Source organism: Gavia stellata, unplaced genomic scaffold (genome assembly GCF_030936135.1).
Source record: "Gavia stellata isolate bGavSte3 unplaced genomic scaffold, bGavSte3.hap2 HAP2_SCAFFOLD_42, whole genome shotgun sequence".
Classification (NCBI taxonomy): domain Eukaryota; kingdom Metazoa; phylum Chordata; class Aves; order Gaviiformes; family Gaviidae; genus Gavia; species Gavia stellata.
In genome coordinates this window covers 1,115,651-1,134,415 of record NW_026776913.1, presented here as the reverse complement: position 1 = coordinate 1,134,415, position 18,765 = coordinate 1,115,651, and the positions used below count along the sequence as shown (strand labels likewise).

Here is an 18,765-nt window from a genome sequence, read left to right as displayed (position 1 = left end):
CCAAAGCTGATGGCAGCAACAGGCCCAAGGAATTTCACCTCAAAAGGGCCTTTCTCTCCTTGGAATTGAGAGAGAAACTCTCGTGGTCACATTGTCACAGCTGTTAGAGACCCAGGTCTGGATCTTGGGCTCACTCTTTGGTGTATGGTGACCGTGGAGATGGTAAATGAGCACTGAGTTACACACCCAGGGCTGTCCCACATATGACTGGGCAGAAGACGTCCTCCAGGAGGGGAATCTACAGCTACCTGGAGAGCCTGGGGGTTCTGCAGGGGCAGCACGTTCCTGGGGTGGGCAGTGACTGGATCCTCCCAAAGTGAGAGGTCACCCAACGGGGAATCACTCAAAGGAAATTGTTAAATGCCGGTCTCGGCGAGGAAATACAGATGGACACACCTGACCAACTCCAGCAGGGAACAGCACCTTTGCAGCCCCCACAGCACCGGCAGAACACACACAGGCATGAGTATCACAACCGGCCCCATCCCGCTCCCTTCTCAAGCTGGTCTGGTGTGCAGGTGACAAGTGGTCTGTGCAGATCCTGCAGCGCTTACCCACGGGCACACACGCTCACGGTCCCTCCAGTGTGGGCCTGCGCTTGGGTCTGCCCAAGTGCCCTGCCCAGACCCGGGGCCGTTATCCACTTGGCAGCTCCAGCCCTGCCTCTCTCCACACCCTGGTGTCCTCCTGCTGCAGCCAGCCCCTGGATTTCACCAGCAAAGCGTGTACATGCATTCGCCCCAAACACACAGGCAATAGTGAGCACTCTCACCCAGCAAATAGCCGGAGCAGAGTTTAATAAGACAGTGGACAGAGCATGGATATCAGACACAGGGTTTGGACAGACCAGCACTGAGCAGCCCCCTACCCCCATGCAGCTGGCCCCTTGCATATGGAGGGGAAATTCAAATTACAATTGCTCAGCAGGGGTCATTTGTGACCGAGGAATGATCTGGCAGGGAGGGCAAGGAGGCCCAGCTGCAGAAGGGGTTAAACTGGCTGGAAGCAGGGATGCCAGAAACAGAAGGACTTCCTGTAAGGGAGTGAAGTTTCCCTGGGTGATGAGATCAGCAACAGCCTCCGCATTGTCTTGTAGCCATCCTGGAGTGGGAGCGCTCAGGGGCCCAAGCTCAGGGGCAAACTTTGGGCTGCAGAGCTGGGCTGGTGCAAGTGTAGGTAAGGAATCTGCTTGTGATGCGTATTTGCAGACTCCTTGTAGAAATGCTTGTTGCGGTAGGACTCTGACCGATGCATTGGTCATTAAATATTTAAGCACAAAAGTCTGTTTAATTTACCTCACGGGGTACCATAAAAATTCCCCGAGAGCTTGAAGGGTATGGGAAGCCCATGTAAAACCTCGTTCGGGGTGCCCCAATTTGGCTGGGACTCCTCATGCGCATGAACAAAGATTTACCCTTCTAATTCCTTACTTTGCGTCCTAGCCTCTCTGCTCGGTCGGCACTGGCCAGTCTTGAATTTTCATGACAGTAAGCGCTGTTCAGCAATAACTAAACCATCGGTGTGTTATCAAAGCTGTTGTCATTAGAAATCCAAAGCATAGCACCATACATGCTGCCACAAAGAAAATTAACTCTATCCCAGCCAAAACCAGCACACAGAGCCACCATTATAATTAAAAGACACATACACACGTTCAATTGCAGATACAGGCATAAAATAGATCTAATTACTGATACAATTAGAGTCGGAGACACCATAACATGCACAAGTAGAGCTACATGACCAGTCACACAAATCATTACACATACAATTGCAGATACAATTACAGATCAAGATACAATCACACGTACAATCGCAGATACAAGTACAGTCACAGACACAAGCCCACATTCCATTACACCTACAACTACAGCTACTGCTCGTGATACCATTACCGATAGAGGTGCCATGACTGATAGAGGCAGGGTTAAACATACGGGTGCTGCTACAAATACAATTGAAGATACATGCACAGATGCCAGAAGAGACGCAGATGCAGGTACAATTAGACATACCGGTACCCATCTAGACACCATGACAGACACCGATACCAATACAGGCAGAGACAACACTACCCATACCATCAGAGATACCACTGCAGATTCCCTTGCAGAAGCAGATGACACTGTAGATGCCACGGCAGACACAGATACCACTGCAGATGCCCTTGCTGAAACACATACAGTTTTGGATGCGATTGCAGATGAAGATGCCACTAGAGGTGCAAATGCCACTCCAGATTCTGAGCATACGCCATAGCAGATGTACACAAAATTGGAGGCGCAATAGTGTTGCAGATAGCCTTGCAGGCGGAGGTAGCATTGCTGATAGAGATACCAATTCAGAGGAAGGTACCTTTGGACATGCAGATAAAATTTAATTGCAGATGGAGATACCATTGCAGATGCAGGTAACATGGCAGATGGAGACGCTGTTGTAGATACAGAGAGGATTGCAGATGCATAGATGATTGCAGGTGCCCATACAGGTGCAGATGCCACTGCAGATGGAGATACCATTGCAGCTACTGATACCTGTATCTCCTTCTAGTACAAGGTAACCCATTTATTGGACGAGGGAAAGGCTGTGGGTATTGTTTACCTGGACATAAGTAAAGCCTTTGGCACCGTTTCCTAGCGCATTTGCCTGGAGAAACTGGCTGCTCATGGCTTGGATGGGGGTACTCTTTGCTGGGTAAAAGAATGGCTTGGATGGCCAGGCCCCAAAGGGTTGTGGTGAATGGAGTTCAGTCATGTTGGCAGCCGGTCACAAGTGGTGTCCCCCAGGGCTCAGGTTTGGGGTTGGTCTTGTTTAATATATCTATAGACGATCTGGATGAGGGGATTGAGTGCTCCCTCAGTAAGTTTGCAGACGACACTAAGTTGGGCAGGAGTGTTGATCTGCTTGAGGGTCGGAAGGCTCTGCAGAGGGATCTGGACAGGCCGAGGCCCGTTGTATGAGATTCAGCAAGGCCAAATGCCGGGTCCTGCACTTGGGTCACAACAACTCCATGCAACGCTCCAGGCTTGGGAAAGAGTGGCTGGAAAGCTGCCCCGCAGAAGAGGACCTGGAGGTGCTGGTTGACAGCTGGCTGAATATGAGCCAGCAGTGTGCCCAGGAGGACAAGAAGGCCAACGGCATCCTGGCTTGTATCAGAAATAGTGTGGCCAGCAGGAGCAAGGAGGTGATTGTCCCCCTGTACTCGGTGCTGGTTAGTCTGCACCTCGACTGCTGTGTTCAGTTTTGGGCCCGTCACTACAAGAAGGACATTGAGGTGCTGAAGCGTGTCCAACAAAGACCAATGAAGCTGATGAAGGGTCCAGAGAACAAGTGTTATGAGGAATGGCTAAGGGAACTGGAGAAAAGTAGGCTCAGGGAGACCTTATCGCTCTCTACAACTACCTGAAAGGAGGTTGTAGTGAGGTGGGTGTTGGTCTCTTTTCCCAGGTAACAAGTGATAGGACAAGAGGAAACGGCCTCAAGTTGTGCCAGGGGAGCTTTAGATTGGATATTAGGAAAAATTTCTTCACCAAAAGGGTTATCAAGCCTAGGAACAGGCTGTGCAGGGAAGTGGTTAAGTCACCGTCCCTGGGGTATTTCAAAGATGTGTAGATGTGGCACTTAGGGACTTGGTTTAGTGGTGGACATGGAAGTGTCAGGTTAACGGTGGGACTCGGTGGTCTTAAAGGTCTTTTCCAACCTAAATGATTCTATGATTTTATGTTTCTACTTTTTGCCCATCCCTCTGGCCTGTCTATGTCCTTTGAGATGGCAGCTGTGGACTGCAGTATAGTTTCTGCTCTCCTCAATATAGTTGCATCTACAAATGCTGTGAAAAATTACTCTCTCATCTCCTGCAGGTCATTAAAAACACATGAAACAGAGCAGGTAGCACGACAGACTCTTGCAGGACCCTTTTAGCTAGATGCCTCCAGGCAGAGTACCACACATTGACCTCATCCCTCTGAGCTCCACCATCCGACTGTTGTTTTAGCCATCTACTGACTCACCCACGCAGGCCATCATATCCTAACTTGGGCACAACAATAATGTGGGAGATGATGCTGAAAACTTCACTGACTTCCAGGTTAAAAGACAACCACTGCTCTCCCCACGCCCAGCAATCCTGTCCTTTCATCACAGAAAGCAAAGAGGATGGCGAGACACACACTACCCTGAGTAAAACCAGACACCACCTTTTTCAGCCACCCAGAAATGGGATCTGAGTGAATGGACACACTCTGGAGCACAGCCTTGAGTTTCACTGCTCATCTGTTGTGCATTTTTGAAAGGTGCGTGCCATGTTTGGGTGCTGCCAGTCATCAGGGAGTCCCCCTAGTTTCCATCACCCTCTAAAGATGATGGAGAGTGTCATCACTGTGAGATTGGCTTGCCCTCTCAGCTCCCTGGGATGCCGCCCCACTTGTCCCATAGACTGGTAAGGGTTGCGTTTGCTCAGGTGACCCCTGACTTGATCCCCATCCACCACTGGCTGATCTCCTTCAGGGTCCTGCCCTGAGTCACAGAGGCCTGCGAGACCTTGCTGGGGAACACTGAGGCAAAGAGGATAACAGAGAATCTCAGCTCTGTCTACACCTGCTCTTATGAAACTCAGCAGTGACCACAGAGTACCTTGGTTTTCTTCTTCAACTGTTCCTGAAGTAGTAAACACTCATGATGGTGCCCTTTCTAGTTTCCTTTGAGTTGCAGTCTGGGTTATTGCAGAGCTTGGAGGATGCTGTCCTTGAAGACCAGCTGGACTGAGCTGTGCCATCAGGTCACAGCTCTGTCTCCCACAGTAACGGCTCCAGTTTGTCCTGTCCGTGGCCCTGGCTGAGGTCATTGCTGCACATCTGGGCTGAAGCACCACAGCTGTGGCATCAGGCAGGGTCATACTTGCCATAGGGGAACCTGTTATCAAGTGTCCAAGAGCCTGGGTGTGCAAAGGCTTTACTTCAGAGGAGAGACATGGCTTGGACAAAAGAATTCTGGATGTCTTTTTATCCCTAGGACTACAAACCCAGAATGAAATGTCTGAATTCAGTCAACTGAAGACGTGTCCCCAGCTTGCAGAAATTAGATCCCTGCCTGTCACCTTCCTGGTGTCCTGTCTAATGATGAAACAAACAAAACGTGATTCTCATGCCTGACTCTTTTCCTGATAGGAGAAATGTCAGTGCTGGGAAGAAGTGTCTCTCCCCAGCTGCGGGAGGGAACCTCAGTGATTGCTCCAGCCTGTTTCACAGCAGGTTCCCCTGGAGCCCCAGGGACCCCTGGGGGGAGCCCCGAGGGGCAGAGAAAGTGCCGCCTTGGGCTGCTCCTCTGCTGCTGAGCTGGGCCGGGCTCCTGGGATGGAGGGAGCTCACGGCAAGCGGGCATCACTGCGGAGAGACAGCTCTGCCCAGGAGCAGCTCCTCTGCACAGCGCAGCAGGGCTGAGGGTACTGCCTGCAGGCACCGAGGGGAGAGGATCAAGGCAGAGAGAGGTTAAAGGCAGTCTGGGGTGGGAGGACAGAGGCGAGCTCACTGGAGGAGAAATCGTCACAGCCCTTGACACGGTAAGTCTCTGGGTGCAGGGCAATTTAGGTACAGTTCACGGACAGATCTCCTAATGATGGCACATCCCACAAACTCTGAGAGCTTTCAGGAAGAAGTGCCACAGGTGCTCCAGTGTAGAGGAGGAGGAGGTGCCCCAGAGCAGGGCTTCCCTGCTGCACCATCAGCGGGACAGGGCATGAGGGCTGCCTTCTGCCAGGGACGGCTGCAGGGTGTGAAGGTGGGTGTGCAGCCAGGGGTGCCCAGGGCTGTCCTTCCGAGCAGGGTCCCTGCACCCCCGGGGCTGGGTGCTGGGGCAGGGACTCTGCCGCCTGCCAGGGTCAGCACTCAGCCTGCCCGGGGAGCTCCCCACGGCGCTGTGGGGAGAAGCTGGGGGTGGAAGGAGAGACCAGTGCAATGGCAGGGTCCTTCTGCTGTTGAGAGGGTGCTGTGTGGGTCAGAGCTGCTCACAGCTCCACATCACTGCAGGATCTTCCCAGGAGACTTTTCAGGAAGCACAGCAAGGCAGGGGCTGCCTGAAAGGGAAGGATCCTGGTCTTTCACTCTTCTCCTCTGGGTTGTCTGGGTGGGCAATGGCACATAGAAATTAATCTCTCATTTCCGGAGGAGGCACTGAAATTCCAAGTCTGTTCCTCTTAGAGGTGAATAAAGCGGGGAGTGTTGGAAATCACCATGCCGTGGTTACAGACAGCATCAGTGTCACTTTTCCAGCCTCGCCAGGGCTGGTCTGATGTTCCCCTCAGAGCCTGCACACCCAGAGATGCCCCTGGGCAGTGTCCTGCTGCAGGGAGGGCTCTGCAGGGCAGAGCTGAGCAGGCAGCGGGTGGGATGGGCTCTGTGAGCACTGCCAGGGAGGAGACACAGGGGACAGAGAACCAGCTCCTGGCAGGGACAGCTGCAGGCAGCAGAGACAGGGACGGGGTTGGGAGGACACTGCAAACGAGCACAGGGGGAGGGTGCGCTCAGGCAGCTCTCTTTCTGTGTTTCCCTGCAGAAGTCTGCTGGGCACTGTCTGCGGGGCAATGAGCTGACTCTCTCTGTAGAACCTCCCATTGGAGGGACCCCCGAGTCTCTGCTTTGCCTGTCCTGCAGGGCTTGCAGGCTGCCCCCCAGAAAGGCGCAGCTCTGCTGTGGGATCCTCGGGAGTGCGGAGCCTTTCCTTGGGGGTCGGCACTCTCCTCGCAGAGTCAGTTGCTTCTCTCTGGGAGGGGTCGTGTCCTGCCATCTCCATCACACCTCCACCTCTGGGCTGGGCTGGAGGAGAGTTTGCAGAGCTGTTCTTTGAAACAGGACTCCTCTGGTCTCATCAGAGTCCAGGTTTATTGTTTTTTTTAAAAGACTAATTTGTGTGTGAAGTCATCTCCAAGGCAGCACAAGCGAAAGCACAGGGCAGATGGGAAAAGGACTGATGTACACTGCAGCCCTGTGAAAAAACACAGACAAAGTTATAAGAAAGTCATGCTGAGCCTCTCTTTCACAGCCCACGTTCTTCCATGTCATGAGTGCAGATATTGAATTTTTCCATGAAAGGTGGATTACATCTGACATCCCCTGTGATCATCGGAGCTGTCACAAGTCAGGTCCCATGTACCCACTGCAGCAGAGCAAAGCTGACTCCTCAGCAGCAGAAGGGCAGAGCTCGTGCTCCTCACAGCACACTCAGCCAGCACAAACTAGAGAATGGAAATGTATTCCAACTGCGTGGGGTTGCGATGAAAAATGGAGTGGGTTTTCTCAGAGAAATCTGTCCTAATTTTTCCTGTTTTTTCCTTTTTTGGACAGAGCCCCCAGACCAAGAGACAGAAAATGTCCAACAGCAGCTCCATCACCCAGTTCATCCTCCTGGCATTCGCAGATACGCGGGAGCTGCAGCTCTTGCACTTCTGCCTCTTCCTGGGCATCTACCTGGCTGCCCTCCTGGGCAATGGCCTCATCATCACCGCCATAGCCTGCGACCACCACCTCCACACCCCCATGTACTTCTTCCTTCTCAACCTTTCTGTCATCGACCTGGGCTCCATCTCCACCACTGTCCCCAAAGCCATGGCCAATTCCCTCTGGGACACCAGGGCCATCTCCTTTGCAGGATGTGCTGCTCAAGTCTTTCTGTTTGTCCTTTTCATGTCAGCAGAGTTTTATCTTCTCACCATCATGGCCTACGACCGCTACATTGCCATCTGCAAACCCCTGCACTATGGGACCCTCCTGGGCAGCAGAGCTTGTGTGAAAATGGCAGCAGCTGCCTGGGGCAGTATTTTTTTCTATGCTGTGCTGCACACAGCCAATACATTTTCACTACCTCTCTGCCCAGGTAATGCCTTGGACCAGTTCTTCTGTGAAATTCCACAGATCCTCAAGCTCTCCTGCTCAGATGCCTACCTCAGGGAAGTTGGGTTTATTGTGGTTAGTGCTTGTTTTAGTTTTGGGTGTTTTGTTTTCATTGTGCTGTCCTATGTGCAGATCTTGAGGACCGTGCTGAGGATCCCCTCAGAGCAGGGACGGCACAAAGCCATTTCCACATGCCTCCCTCACCTGGCTGTGGTCTCCCTGTTCATCAGCACTATCATGTTTGCCCACCTAAAGCCCCCCTCCATCTCCTCCCTATCCCTGGACCTGGTGATGGCAGTTCTGTACTCGGTGGTGCCTCCAGCAGTGAACCCCCTCATCTACAGCATGAGGAACCAGGAGCTCAAGGATGCCCTAAGGAAACTGATGACTGGTTGCTTTTCAGAAGTAGCAATGAACTGCCCATCTTCTTCTGCATATCACTTGTCACATAACTCATTACATGCCCAGACTCTCTTTGGTAGGTTGTTTGGTTTGGTTTCTTTGGTTTTTAGCTTTTCTTGGTTGTATTAATGCTGTCCACAAAAAGGAAGTCATTCTTCATCCTATTTCTATTTCAGTATCTGCCTGTCCTGTGTGACCCAGAGACTTTGTGTAAATTGGGAGCTGTGTGTTTAAACAAAATAAAGGACCCTGCTCCAGGTGGTTTGCCTGAGATCCTTTCTTTGAGATCTTCTCTGGAGACGTGGGGCAGTGTCTGTGTGCTGAGGTGAAGGGGGCAGTAGTCACCGGGAGCTGGGTCTGCCTCCCAGCATGACCAGCATGACCCTGTGGAGTCACTCCATGGCCCTGGGAACTACAGCCTGCTTGCTCTTCAGAGCAACGCCGCCAGCTCGGAGGCTGTGGGGAGCCTGGGGAGGGGGTGCAGGGGTGACTGGCCAGTGCGAGGAGAAGAGCAGGGCACTGTGTGTGTGCAGGGGAGACATGGAAAGAGAAACCCTTTGCTGAGGGTGGCAGCTGGGGGCAGGCTGCCCTGTCCATGGGGCAAAAGGACCTTCCTGAGCATCCCCTGGGCCAATTCTCTCATGCCATCCTGGGGACCAAGTTTGGCACCTGGGGCTGCAAGTTGCCTGGAGCGGAGATCTCCTCAGCGTGCCGGCTGGATGGACATTCTCACTGGCCTCCATTTCCTGCTGTGGGACGAGTCAGAGACATGGAGGACCAGCAGAGCAGGGTCTGACCTGTGCCCGTGTTCGCTGGACACCCCGGGCAGCTGCCCCAGGGTAGTCGTCACACACCAGCCAATAACCACCACCATGTCCAGCACTGGCCTCTCACCCCAGCTCGGAGAGGTTGCTTGTCCCTCCACAGAGGGACACCGAATGACCAGGTCAGAAGTCCAGGTTTGCATTGTACAGACGAGACGTAAGCATGCACATGGTGTGCGTGTGGGGAGATGAACCCGAGTGAGCACAAATGCCATCAGCTCTTCCTGGGGGTGCCATGAAGGCCTCTGGGACAGACAGTGTCTCAAGGTCACTTCACTTTGAGAGTAACATCCCCTGGGAAAGCACCTGGATGCAGCACTGGGATGTGCTTCATTGAACGGACGTCCCCGTGTCCATTCCTCATGCCGTGGAGCATCTCAGACGAGTGCAGAGCAGGGCGATACACCGCAGGGCTGAGGTGCCTCCCAGCCTCTGGGAGCAGCAGCAGGAGGTCAGATTGACACTGTGACTGCTGCAGTGCACTGCCTCTGCACGTGCAAGGCAAGGACTCCTGTCCCTGATCACCCTCGTGTGTACGAGGAGTGCACGAGTCCAGCTGAGACATGGGCACCTGGCAGAGCTCCGACATTTCTGTGTGTGACTCCAAGAACAAATTTCCATTTTCCCAGCTACATTCATCTCAGCTGCCTTGGACAGGCTCATTGCAAGTGCTCCTGACTGCTCCTTGCCTGTGATTCTGGATTGTGACCTCAAAAGTGCCGGAGCAATCATGGAGGTTCTGTGGTCCTTGGAAAAAGCAGACGTCAAACCCCTCTTCAAGAAGGGCAGGGATGAGGATTGACAGAATTGCAAGTGGCCTGCCTACCTCAGACTCTAGGAGGACATGGGGCAAGTTGTCCTGCAGCCATCTCCAGGCCCTTGAAGGACAAGAAAGGCATTGCTGAAGCAGAATGGTTAGGGGAAACGAGGGCACGTTGTGTACCTGGACTTTTGCAAGGCCTTTGACATCATCTCCCAGAGTCTCCTTAGAGCCGGACTGATGCTATCAAGGCTGAAGAAGTGGATGGTAGGGTGGGTGGGAAGTTGGCTGGATGGTGAGGCCCAAATGTCATCAGCAGTACAAAGTCTTTTTAGAAGGCAGTCATACCCAGAATCCCTCAGTGATTAGCATTTGGGCCAACACTCTTGAATGTCCTTATTATCCCTCCACATGGTGGAGCCCCATCCAGGAATAGGGCATGGATATGGGTTGGCATGTGCCTTCTGCCTGAGTACCTGACGGGACAGCAGCAGGCATAGGGCTTGTTTGTGCCTATCCAAGAAGCTGAAAGGCCAGGGAAAGTCACGTGGTTTAGAAGATCACAGTGAGTTTACGCACTCAGCTCAGGTGAAGGGCCACAAGAAGGCTGATGAGTTAGGTCGCGTGCTTGAAGGGTGCTTTCTGAGAATTTTGATCTCTCCTTGGTGGTGGGAAAAAGCAGGAGAGAGAAAAAGTGCTACAAAGTGCAGCTTGGAAAGTGGAGCCTGGACATGAGGAAGAAGAAATGTCACTCGAAGGGTAGAGCTGTGGTGCAAGAGCTCACCCAGTGAGAGTTGGTGATCAGACCATGGCTTTGTGTTTCAACGAACGGCCGGTGAGGGTGGGGAGACGTCAGTGAAGGCAGAGAAATGCCCAGGGGAGAGCAAGGTGGAGAAGCAAGATGGATGTCTACAGGCTGCAGGAAAACAGGGGCAGGTGTGGGACAGCCTGCGATGGAAACTGCCAAGGGCGCTGGCCAGGCTGGAAGGCATGAACAGAACCCAGGTCTTTGTCCTCTGGGCTATGGCAGTTGTCTGTGCCACCAAGGGCTGTGAGAAGACATGTTGTCCTCATGGCACTGGAGCCTCATTTCCTCCTTGCAACCCCATGGGGAAGCTGGGAGTGTTGTTCCATTGTCCTGCACTGGGCATTGCAGACCCCACATCCACTGGCCCAGGAAGGGCCCTGACCCGCGTGTGAGGGACAGGATCCCCCTTCCATGGGCCGGGGGTCAGGGCTTGGCCTTTGTGCTCCATGTAACAATCCAAGGGCTTTGTCAGCGTCAGAGCCACCTGCACAGTGCCTTTGCCTACCTGCAATCACAGCCTCCAATTATCAGCTCTAACGAGTCCCTGGGGAGGCTTTGTCAGTAATGGCCCTCAGTGGGGCCCAGTAATGCTTCAGAGTATTTTAGGTTTGTCTTCTGCCTTTGTCTCCTTGAGTGGATTGTTCAGTCTCTTCTCAGTACCTGAGGCTCCTGGAGTCAGCACTACATACACCATGGGGCTCATTAAAATGCAGAAAGCGCTAACGAGCTATGCCTCTTCTATAGTTTTCTTCAGGTCTTCAACATTTGTATAGCCAGTTAGAGAGGTAGGCACCTACCCTGAAGTAGCATAGCTAGCTCAACCTTTTCAATGAGCAATCTGAAGATGTGATAGGAGAATTCTCCAGTTGATATGGATGCAGAGTGTCTCCTAAAGAGGTGTGGACAGGTAGGAAAAGCAGTCCCTTGAGGCCAGACACGGTATGGACAACCTTGCTCCTCACCTCTCCAACCCTGCCATTGATCTCGTTGGCCACCGGGGACTTGCATCACTTTTCTTTACATCAGACTTCTCCACCAAAGTCTGCAGCTGAATATTACAGCTGCTTTGCAGCAATTCCTACCTGCTCTCCATGGAGAACTGCATGGAAACAGGGTTCTTTAATTGGGGGAAAGAAAAAAGAAGAAAAAGTAAAACAGAAGAGAACTTAATCCACAATAAACACACTTCTCAGCTGTATGGTTATTTTTAGCAGCTTCCAACGAGGTTCACCACCCCAGTTGAAGAGTTGCCTATAGGGACTATGAGGGAGAGTACTGAAAGACAAGAGAGGACTGAAAGACAATGACGCTTTACCTCCCTGGAGCTCAAAGCAGGGTGATAGGTGAGAGGGATCTGAATGATCAAAGAGTAAGAGGCGGAAAACCCTGGAGAACAGTGGAAAGTGCGTATGTCCAGATCGTTTTCTGAAGAGATGACTTCCGACGTGGGGAGTTTGATCAGGACAGGTAGAAACACCTGGAAGGTTAGGGAGATTAAATACACAGCATGATAGACAGAGTACTGGCAATGCAAGCACAGGGCAAGATCAGGATTTCTTCTCCCGCAATAAATACACAGTCTCAAAAGTCCCATTTTGGCAGGATAGAAAATACAGTGATATTTTATTGAAAGTACTGAAACATTGAAGCTGGTAAAAAGGTGCTGGGTTTTTTTTCTTTCTTTTTTTAAAGTATTGAGAGCAGTTCCCAGGTTTTCAGGCAGAGCTCCGGGGTCTGACCATAAGCAGCCAGTGCCACCTCGAGAGCTGTATCTGAGGTACTTGCCGGGGCATGTAAAGGACCACTTCCCCTCCTGGTCCAGACCTATGGCCTTACCAGTACCAGAGCCCCAAGACCCCACAGTTTCTCCAGGCGATGCTTTGGACCACCTGCTCCCTCCAGGAGTCAAATCCCCCCTCCCAGTCTCTCCAGTTGCTTCCCCCCGGGCACGTGAGCCCCTATGACTTGTGGTCCCCCCTCCAGGGGCTGGCACTCACACCTCCACACGTACAAAGAACAGAGATCCCCCTCACCCCAGGAAGTAGTGAAATGGAGTTTAACAAGAAGGCAGGACAGGCTGGGGCCATCTGTTGCAGGGTGCGGCTGGACAAGTGTACTTACCAGCAACCTCCTTCATCGTGACTAGCTGTTTTTAGCCCTATTTCATCCCCAAACAACCTCGAGTCCTCCCTTTCCCTGCCATCGGTCCTTTCCTAGAAATCCCATCGGAAGTCTTCATTATATGAAATAGGAACTGGGTTTGCAGATCCACTTTCAAGAAGACAAAGACAAAAAGTATGAGTAAAAGCATGAGTATTTAATTGCAGTAGCTGCTTCTACTCAGCATAATTGAGATGCAGTTGCATTGGAAATCATACTAGCACCTTCAATGCCATCTGCTGTGGTATCTGCAGCTGCAATGCTGTTTGACACAGCACCTGCGTCTCCGGTGGTGTCTGTAATGGTATCTGCATCTGCAGTGGCATCTCCAGTGGCATCGGTGCCGGTACCTTCAAAAGAATCTTCAAAGGCACCTGCATCTCCAATGGTGTCTGCATCTGCAATGGTATCTGCAATGGCACCTGCATCCTCAATAGCATCTCCATCAGCAATTGCATCTGAAACTGTATTTCCAACTCCAGTGGCATCTGCACCAGCATTGGCAATGTTATCCACAATGGTATCTCCATCCGCAGTGATGGCTGCATTGGAGAGCTGTAGCTGACAGGACAGTTGCACACACAGCATTCCAGATGCAGATACCTTTGCAGATGCCCTGGCAGATTCTTTCCCACTGCAGATGCAGAGGCCATTGCAGATACTGATCCCATTGCAGATATCCATAGCATCACACACCCCCATGCAGATACCAACACCATTACAGATGCACACACAGCACAGCAGGCATTATCCCCCCTCCTCAGCACCGCTCAGAACACATATACACAACACCGCGCTGCGTACGGGGTCTCAGGAAGAAGTGACCTCTTGCTGGCCTCTGTCCTCTACTGGCCTCTGACTCCGGTTCCCACAGGCCCTGCCCTCCTCCTGCCTCCCCAAGGGGCCAAGGAGCTCAGAACTGGGAGAAAGCGGGCACAACGCTGCTAAAGAAACCTTCTGCTGGGGATTCGCAAGTTGAGTCCTGCATGGACAGGAGGGACTGTCATCTCTGTGAGGGCAAAAATACCCTCCTGACCACTGCAACAGCCTCACTCACAGCCAACACTGCATTTGGTGGACAGGGACAAAAGAAATCCATTCACTGCCTCCAACACAGAAACAGCTTCAACATGGACCTGACTAGAGTTTTCCCCACCCTCTTGCAGAAGGGGATAAGGATCCACCAAGAAAATCACAGAATCACAGAATGAGAGGGGTTGCAAGGGACCTCTGGAGATCATCTAGTCCAACCCCCCCACCAGAGGAGGTTCACCTACAGCAGGTTGCACAGGAATGCTTCCACGTGAGTTTTGAATATCTCCAGAGAAGGAGACTCCAAAACCTCTCTGGGCAGCTTGTTCCAGGGCTCTGACACCCTCAAAGGAAAGAAGTTCCTCCTCATGTGTAGACGGAACTTCCTATGACCATGTTTGTGCCCATTACCTCTTGTCCTGTCACTGGGCACCACTGAAAAAAGACTGTTCCCATCCTCCTGGCACCCACCCCTTAACTATTTCTAAGCATTGATAAGATCCCCCTCAGTCTTCTCTTCTCCAGACTAGAAAGACCCAAGTCCCTCAGCCTTTCCTCCTAAGAAAGCTGTTCCACTCCCCTAATCATCTTCGTAGCCCTTTGCTGGACCCTCTCCAGCAGTTCCCTGTCCTTCTTGAACCGGGGAGCCCAGAACAGGACACAGCACTCCAGATGCGGCCTCAGCAGGGCAGAGTAGAGGGGAAGGATAACCTCCCTCGCCCTCCTAGCCACACTCTTCTGGATGCAGCCCAGGATGCCATTGGCCTCCTTGGCCCCAAGGGCACATTGGTGGCTCGTGGTCATCCTGTTGTCCCCCAGGACTCCCAGGTCCCTTTCCACAGAGCTGCTCTCCAGCAGGTCAGCCCCTAACCTATGCTGATGCAGGGGGTTATTCCGCCCCCGGTGCAGTGCCCTACACTTGCCTTTGCTGAATTTCATCAGGTTCCTCTCTGCCCAACTCTCCAGCCTGTCCAGGTGAAACTGAATGGCAGCTCAGCCTTCCGCCGTATCCACCACTGCTCCCAGTTTTGTGTCATCAGCAAACTTGCTGAGGGCACACTCTATCCCTTCATCCAGGTCATTGCTGAATATATTGAACAGGACTGGACCCAGTACTGACCCCTGAGGAACGCCACTTGTGACAGACCTCCAACTAGACTCTGGGCCACTAATCACAACCCTCAGAGCTCTATCTATCAGCCAGTTCCAAATCCACCCCACTGTCCATTCCATCACACTTCCTACGCTTGCCTCTGAGGATGATGTGGGAGACGGTGTCGAAAGCCTTGCTGAGGCCAAGGCAGACAACATCCACTGCCCTCCCCGCATCTATCCATCCAGACATGTCATCGTAGGAGGCTATCAGATTGGTCAGACATGACTTTTCTTGGTGAATCCATGTTGACTACTTCTGATAACCTTCTTTTCCTCCTGGTGCTTTGAGGTGACGCCCAGAATGAGCAGCATGGAGAATAAACAGGAAGAATTGGAGATCTGTGTGCGGTCGCAGGGCCATGATCTCATTGCAATGACTGAGACATGGTGGGATAGCTCACATGACTGGAATGTTGTCATGGATGGCTGTGTTCTTTTTAGGAAAGATAGGCCAGCAAGGGGAGGTGGTGGAGTTGCTCTTTATGTGGAGAGAGCAACTGGAATGTATCGAGCTCTCCCTGGGGGCAGATGAAGAGCGAGTTGAGAGCTTGTAGGTAAGGATTAAGGGGCAGGCTGACATGAGAGATGCTGTTGTGGGTGTTGATTACAGGCAACCTGATCAGGGTGGGGAAAATGATGAGGCCTTCTACAGAGAGCTGAGAGTCATCCCACCATCACAGGTCTCAGTTCTCCTGCGAGATTTCACTCACCCTGATACCTGCTGGGAAGGCTTCACAGCCAGGCATTTACAGTCCGGGAGGTTCCCCCAGTGTATTGATGATAACTGGTGGAGGAGCCAACAAGGAGAGGTGTTCTACTGGACCTAGTACTGACAAACAAAGAGTGACTGGTGAGGGACATGAAGGTTGGGGGCACCCTCGGCTGTACTGGGCCAAAGCTTCTAGTTCCTCTCGTTTATTTTGCATGCTGCACGCATTAGTATAAACACACTTCAAATGTGCTCCATTGTACTCAGCACATCGTGGAGCAGACTGAAGGACCTCGCTAGCACAGCGTCCCTCCAACATTGGTGTGCCACCCCCAGGTTTGTCTCTGGTGAGCCTGGTTTTATCCCTTTCCCCCTTCAAATCCAATTTAAAGCTCTTTCAAGGAGCCCTGCTAGCTCCTCTGCAAAGATTCTTTTCCTCTTCTGGGACAGGTGTACCCCATCTGTTGCCAGCAGGCCTGGTGTTGTGTAGATCGACTCATGATCAAAAATCCCCAAATTCTGCTGGTGACACCAGGCTCAGAGCCAGGTATTGTTCTGCTGGCTCGTCCTGTTTCTTTCTTCATCATTTCCTGCAACTGGAAGGACAGAGGAGAGCAATACTTGTGCTCCTGATCCCTTAACCAGTCGTCCCAAGGCCCTAAATTCTCTCTTGATTGCCCTTGGACTTCTTATTGCAACTTATTAGAACAGGCTGCCCAGGGAGGTGATGGAGTCACCAGCACTGGAGGGGTTCAAGGAACCTGTGGATGTGGCACTGCGGGACATGGTTTAGTGGGCATGGTGGTGTTGGGGTGGTGGTTGGACCTGATCATCTTACAGGTCTTTTCCAACCTTAGTGATTCTGTGATTCTGTGATTCATTGCTGCTGACATGAAAAAGCAAGAATGGATAATAATGCGAGGGCTGTACCAGGGTAGGAAGTTTTCCCATCATATCTTTAACGCAGACCCTAGGGAGGCAGCAGACTTCCCTAAGAAGTGGGTCCAGTCTGGATGTTGGGCCTTCTGTTCCCCTCAGGAGAGAGTCTCCTATGACAGTGGCCCATCTTTTTCTCTTTATGGAAGTGGTTTTGACGCAGGGAGTAGTCTGACTTAACCTTGGGGACACCTCCAACCTAGATCAACCATCGTCCTCGTCATTATTGGGTTCCACTTGCAGATTCTCGTACCTGTTGTGCAAGGACACCTGGGAAGGTGGGGTAGTGATGGAGGAGATGCGTCTGTTGTGCCAGGCAGGAACCTGTCGCCGTTTCCCCCTATCCCTTGAGTGACTGCGTTCAGCTAGGTGGAGAGAGGATAGGGAATCCTCCATATGATGTGTCCGGTCTGCCTGACAGGCTTGTTCCAGGAAAGGTAGGGTGTGTTTCCAGCATGTTCCCAATGGAGCTCTGCAAAGACTCGACAGTCACAGTGGATGCAGAGTTTAGAGAGGCCATGGCGTTCTGCTGGGTAGATACCATATCTCCCTGGTCAAGCCAGTGGAGTTACAGCGCCCTTCCTGCACACCCTTCCACATGAACTTCCCCGCAAACTGCTGCGCCATGCCCTTTCTGATGCACCACACCCCATTTGTCCGCCCTGCTCATGGCACTCCCTAGGGTTTTATTTTATACATGTCGGGGCTTGGCCACCATTGCTCCTGGCCCTACCCAGGTCTCGTTGGCCACTGTCATGTTAGCTGCTGGCTCCTGATGGGTCTCTCCACTCCCCTGAGGTGTCCCTGGTTCAGGAAAGCCCCTGTACACTCTATACCCTGTACAGTGCTGGAGTGCTCCTCTGCAGATCATGCCTGCACCAGAGCTGCTCACCTCAGCCACCATCACAACCCATCTCCAAGGACAGCCTGGTCAGGATGTCCTGGGAGCATGCAGGCGGGCCATGGTGGTCAGCTACAAGCAAAGACATGCACTGCAGGTGCCTGCATGGGATCAGAGCAGGGCACGAGGAGACACCCTACACCCAGCACAGAGGCCCCGTGGCAGTGCCCGTCGGCTGACACCGAGCTGGGGACTGTGGGACAAGAAGATGAGACCTTTGCAGCTGAGTGGTCCCCACATGGTCCCAGAGCCCCACAGTGCAGGCGCTGCATGGACCAGAGAGCATCAAAGGACAGGGAAACACTCCCCCGACACAGTCCACACAGCAGTCCTCTGTGCCTGCTCCCCCAGCAGCCCCCTATGTGCAGCCCCCCACCACTGCCTGCCCCTGCACAACCTCCGTCGTGTCCCATGGGACCATCAGCAGACAGCCCTGCTGTGGGATCCGGGGGTCTGGCCCAGGTGAGAGGCTGGGCAGAGCTGGCCATGCCCCAGTACCCTGAGCCCAGCAGGAGGACGGAGCTGGCCACGCAAGAAAGGCCCCTCCCCAGGGCTGGGGTGTGTGGGCAGACATGGAAAAGTGCCCCGCTCTGCTCCCTGCCAGCCCTGCTCCCCAGCACCTCTGAGGGGGTTTCACCTTCTGAGTCCCCATTCACAGCCCACCCCCGGGCACATGGAGAGTGCCTGTCCTCTCCTGAGCCCTCCACATTCCTTTCCAGAGGCACTGACAGCTGCTATCAGCCCTGTCATACCTCTGGCAGCCGGAGGAAGGGGACTGGGAGTTCACGCACCACCTCCAGTGCCTCTGGACACCAGGAAGGTGGTTTTCAGACAAGTTCTTAGTGTCCCAGGTGTGATTCGAGATTATGGCCCCAAACACAGTGAGAACAGAAGGAGAAAACTTTGAAAAGTCCAATTCCTTTGGAGTGTTGTTGGCCGGACCTTTACAAGGAAAGCTCAGCCGTCAGGCACTGCACTCAGGAGACTGCCTTTTATTTCAGAGATGCTATTAGAGAGGCCAGACGTGACACAGTGTTCAACATATTTGTGAAAGGGTCAGACACAACAGGACCAAGCCTCAAGAGCAGTGGTATGAACCCCAGCAATTACTGCCAGGTAGGATTATCATAGGGGAAAAAAGCACAATCCTGGGCTAAGAGAATCCCTGGGCACTCCGCAGAGAAGGGGAGGCAGG

The 18,765-nt window shown here is 52.7% G+C and overlaps 1 protein-coding gene across 1 annotated transcript; it reads left to right on the top strand.

Moving 5' to 3' along the window:
* The first annotated feature begins 7,361 nt into the window (after nt 1-7,361).
* Nucleotides 7,362-9,911, top strand: LOC132321441 (olfactory receptor 14C36-like). Its single transcript, XM_059834937.1, has 2 exons — nt 7,362-8,361; nt 9,739-9,911. Exons 1-2 carry the CDS (start codon nt 7,362-7,364, stop codon nt 9,909-9,911), a joined length of 1,173 nt encoding a protein of 390 aa, XP_059690920.1.
* The last annotated feature ends 8,854 nt before the right edge of the window (nt 9,912-18,765 follow it).